Source organism: Elephantulus edwardii, unplaced genomic scaffold (genome assembly GCF_000299155.1).
Source record: "Elephantulus edwardii isolate Elephantulus edwardi_28Jun2011 unplaced genomic scaffold, EleEdw1.0 scaffold00156, whole genome shotgun sequence".
Lineage (NCBI taxonomy): Eukaryota > Metazoa > Chordata > Mammalia > Macroscelidea > Macroscelididae > Elephantulus > Elephantulus edwardii.
This window is the reverse complement of record NW_006399906.1, coordinates 2,649,553-2,654,502: the sequence shown is the minus strand read 5'-3', so window position 1 is coordinate 2,654,502 and position 4,950 is coordinate 2,649,553. Positions and strand designations below refer to the sequence as shown.

Here is a 4,950-nt window from a genome sequence, read left to right as displayed (position 1 = left end):
CCTGTTCTAAAACTCAAAGCAAAGCACAACAAACAAAATCAATAGAAGATTGTCTGTTTAGATCTCACTCATTAATCTTCTCTTAGTATTAACCTTCTACTCTCAAAGATATGCTTTCATAATTAACAAAATAATTAAATGATTTGCAGGAGTTTTGTTTTGTTGTTTTCATGGTGTTTTTGTGTTTGTTTTTTTTTAATTCTCCTTCACTAGCTGCATACCAACAAAATTCACTGATAGCTCCAATGCAGAAAATACTAAGATTAGCTCCAACTTCCATTAAAATGTATGTATCTTGACTAGTTTTTTTATCCACAAAATAAAAACGAATGCTGTATTAACTTAAAATCTAACTAAAATGTTTAATACTCAACAGAATGCATTTGTGGAATAATGAATAATTAACTTTTATGAGCTGGCCAGGAGAGTTGAGATTGTTTCTCCATATAAAAAATTTAAAAAGGCTTTATTCTTTCTAGTTGCTAAGTCACCCACCAGATAGCAAGTCGGGCACCTGTGGATACACCATGTTAGGCACAGCCGTGATGAATAAAACATCCCCTTAGTGGCCCAGAGGAGGGCCTGTCAAGAAATTATCTCGAAAGCAACCGTCCTGGTGTGTGTGTACATGCACTTGCAAGCACTCATGTCTGTGAGACTGTGAGTGCCTGCACGCGTGTGTGTGCTTGGAATTTTTCAAGTACTGGTTTCTAGGCTCCTCATCAATGCAATATCAGTGCCTAGTCATAACCAGTGGAAGTCCACAAGTCTATCACCTCAAAAAAGAAGGCTGTTTTCTTTTTGGGTGTCTCTAGTGGCAGTAATTAGAAGCTTGAAATAATGCATCCATACTTTGACTCTATATTTTTAAAAAATTAAGCCTTCATATTTAAAACCAAAAGGTCCATGGCTTCCAAATGCTTTAGTTTTGGAAAAGAAAATCAAACTGGCTCACTTGGGAACAAGTAACAATTATGTTTATGCTATGCAGTATGCAAACGAGACACAAATATACACACATTCAGGTACACACGCAAACAGTTAACAGTTAAAACCTTCCCAAGAGATTACCCACTCCTAATCTATAATTCCTCTCTGAATGATCAGAGATTACCCCTGTGGGGAGGAGCATTAGGAGGAGGCAGCAGACATGTTGGGGGTCCAGCCCATCTGGTAGGCCCGCTCCAAGGTCCTCTTGCAGTCCTGCAGGACGGTACTGAAGGTGATGTGGGGGTACTGCTGCACCAGCTGTTCCACCGTTACTTCATTAACCTGCAACCAAAGCAGAGCCGTCGTCATACACAGGGACCACCAAGATGCCTCAGGTGTTTTGCTCACTGGCACGCTACTTACCACCAGGGGCCTCGCTTCATCCCTTCTAAGTTGCATGAGGAAGTTCTTTGTGACAAGTGCCCCTTTCTGTCTTATCTCTCTTGGTTCTGAGCACTATCTTCACCCTCAGGGATCTCTTTCAAAATATATGATCTCAAGAAAGTAGATGTGTTTTCTATTAGCTACATAATCGTGACTTGTCAAGATCTTAACAACATTCACAGGAAAACTGAGTGCGTGGGAGGTGTGGCGGCAATAAGATAGTGCTCTAACATGCATTTGACTTTGTCATCAACTGACAGCATTTTTAGGACAAAAATTGTAGAATGCTATCTATCAGGAGTTTAGCTACAAGTGTTGGGGGGAAACTGTTTATTTTTCTTCCCTTCAATGTTAAGGTATTGCAAACTTCAAGTCCCTTTGTGGAAAAGGTTGAGATGTGAGGAATCAATAATTAAAACATACATGGCTGGCAGGTCAGGGATGGCCCCAGTAGACCTTAACCATCAAAGATACCACCTTGATTCTTGATTAGACAAGGCAATCAGACAGGCCTAATTAAAACTAACACCTTTACAATTGCTGTGCTGTGAAGGGATTAATTTGTCAATTATTTTTAAGCTGATTGCAGTTCATATCACAGAAGTAGACAGCTTTCTTCATCCTTTAGATAAATAAATGATTAACCTAAGAACTACAACTTTTAGGTAGCTTTATTTAAAATCTTTATTGAACACCTGGGCATTTTCAAATACATCAATATTTCATTTATACTTTGTAAAAGAAAGGTACTTGTGAATCACATTTTTGTGCTATCTCTTGGTGTCCATTACTGGAAAAGAGCAAGAGCACCAGGAAAAACCTGTAACTACAGCAAACCCTTGATGTTTCCTCTGAAAGCCTGCTTAGAGGAATGTCGTCCATGAGGTTCAACTGTTTGCACTATCCTGAGTAACACAGTATCTTCTGGGTGATCTGAGAAACGGCACTGTGTATGGATCTTTTTAATTGAAAGTTGATATTTCCACCTTGTATGGATACTTGCTCTTTTGTCAGGCAGATGATTCTTTTTTTTGATCTATGCATGATGTATAAAATCTTGCTTTCAAAAGTAATAAAGAGAAACTTCTTGAAGAAAACCCAAACAACTATTAAGCAAATTACAGTTAAGGATACAGATTAATGGGGCTGAGATTATTTTAAAGAACATAATTTTTAAGTTCTCAAACAAGCTTATGCTCTATGTCTTGTTTGAGTTGGGCAGCTTGTTACAATACACTTAGGAGACAATTTGTGATGTAGCCCTGCCTGCTTCTCTAGTATAGTTTGGCATCACCCAGCCACCCTGCCAATCAAGCTGCCCAAATTCTTTATAAAGCCTCAAAGTCTTTGCACATGCAAGTTTGCCTGGAATACTTTTTAATACATTTCCTCATAATAACTCCTCCTTATTCCTGTGTTTACAGGCTTAAATGCTGTTTCTCCGGGGAACTTTGAGTACTGCCCCATCTCCTCATAATTAAGTAAAGGGTGCAGGCCATTCACTCCTTTGGCATTACCTGCTCTTCTGTCATAGAATTTACTATAATATAGTATTATACATATTTATAATTTTATTTTATTAATTTTAATGAACATTTACAGAGATTTTGGATTTCCATTCATTCACTGTTGCATTTTTCTCCCTGCCCACCTCTCTGCCCCAGTTCACCCTTCTCTTTGAAAAGTAAAAGATAAATTCCTTCATTGGTATACAATCCCCCCGCCCCAGGTACACCCCACTATGCAACCTTCATTCTGGACTCTTGTGCTTGCAAATTTCATATACATTTTGTTTCACACTATTCTTTATTCGCATTGTATTTCATACAATCTTTCCCATGCATTATGTTTTATTAAATCAATCACCATTGGACTATGGCCATCATTACCCTGTCTTTTCAGGTACCCACCGGATCTTTCCCATTTCCTTCACCCCCTCCCTCTATCCACTAAATTGTGCAACACTGTGGTTTCGCCTCCTACCCATTCCCACCCTTTTGCCCCCACTCCTTTCCTCCCTTGGGAACATGTTTTACTTAGTTATCCTCCTATTTTCATAGTAATGGTCTACACCAGTATTTGTTCTTATGAGACTAAGTTAGTTCACACAGCATAATGCTCTCCAGTCTCTCCCAAGTTGAGTAGTATTTTTTAAAAAATCATTGCTCCTAAGTTCTGTATAGTATTCCACTGTGTGAATGTACCACAATTTCTCAATCCATTTGATTGTGGTTGGGCATTTGGGCTATTTCCATGTTCTTATGATGTTGAATAATGCTGATATGAACACTGTCATACAAATTTCCATTTGTGTCTCAGTTCTAATTCCCTTGGGATATACTCCTAGTAGTGGAATAGCTGGGTCATAGTACTATATTTTTAAGTTAGATTGTAATCGCTTTGTTTGATGGCTAATTGCTTTCTGCTCCAACTGAAGATGCATAAAAGCTTTAAGCATTTTCATCTCCATGAGGCAGGCATAGACACTAGTGAATGAAACCATAACTAACTATATGTGATGAATGAAACTATAACTAACTATACATGAAAAGGGAAATCCAGGGGCAAGGCAAAGTCAGACAAGAACATACTGATCAGGAAGACCAGCAATTTCCTGAGAAAATGATATCTGAGTTCAGTCAGTTCAAGTGTCCTCTTGTTCAGAGAAACCTTCTCTAAGGAGTCCTACTATGTCTTCACAAGACTGTGTCCGCCAACTCTTCTCTGTGTACCCATGAGCACTCTACAAGTGTGTCTTCTATTTAAGTCAGAGAGTTGTGCACTGGTATGAACTGGCTCAGTCATGGCTGATGCAATAAAATAAAAATAAAAAGCAATGACAAAAACACAGACCCAAATTCATAAAACATGAGTATTGTGGAATGGTCATCAAAATGGGGAAAATTATGGTTCAAAGTCAGAGGTGGGATACACAGAAACAGCACAGTAAGCTCTTCTAGGAGCCTGATGTGGGGGAATTATTTCTTATCAAAACTGAGAAAAAAAGCACACAAAGTGATGTAGCTAGACTCCGTCTTTGAGCTGGACTCTTTCTAACTGTGCCTGTCAAAGGATTTGATTGCAAAGCAACACATGTACTTCCCCTGGTTTCTGAGTTGGAGGATACTTCTAGCAGGGCTCCGATTTACCCTTTTTCTCATCCTTGTTATTGTTCTGGTACACTCATAATTTATCATCTAATGAAGAAAAGACTGAACGGGGTAAAACCAGTCTGAAACTCGGATTTTAGTCTCTCTCTCTGCATTAAAGCTCTGTGGTGTTTTAGAGGGCAGTGTGTTGTGCTGCTAATCAAAAGCCCTTGGATCTCTGGGTTCAAACCCAACGGCTCTGTGAGAGAAGGGTGAGCAGATTTTTCCCATTACAATTGAGTCTCAGAAACCCAATAGAGGGTCATTAAAAGTTCTAATCAACTAAATGAAAGTGAGAGGTTTTTTGTTGTTGCTGCTGTTTGGTCCAGTCAAGAAGACAAAGATTCTCACCACTGGACCAATTGGCAGCGTCAGGATGGATGGCGAAGAGATTGAGATTGTTCACAGCTTCAGTTTGCTCGGCTCC

General features: G+C 39.1%; 1 protein-coding gene across 1 annotated transcript in view; it reads right to left on the bottom strand.

The window, feature by feature from the left end:
* Nucleotides 1–1,059: 1,059 nt before the first annotated feature.
* FBXL17 (F-box and leucine-rich repeat protein 17) overlaps nt 1,060–4,950 on the bottom strand; it is an 809,991-nt gene continuing 806,100 nt past the window's right edge. Inside the window, exon 9 of the mRNA XM_006895052.1 lies at nt 1,060–1,272. Coding sequence (XP_006895114.1) covers nt 1,132–1,272 — 141 coding nt within the window. The 3' untranslated portion in view covers nt 1,060–1,131. The remainder of the gene's footprint in view (nt 1,273–4,950) is intronic.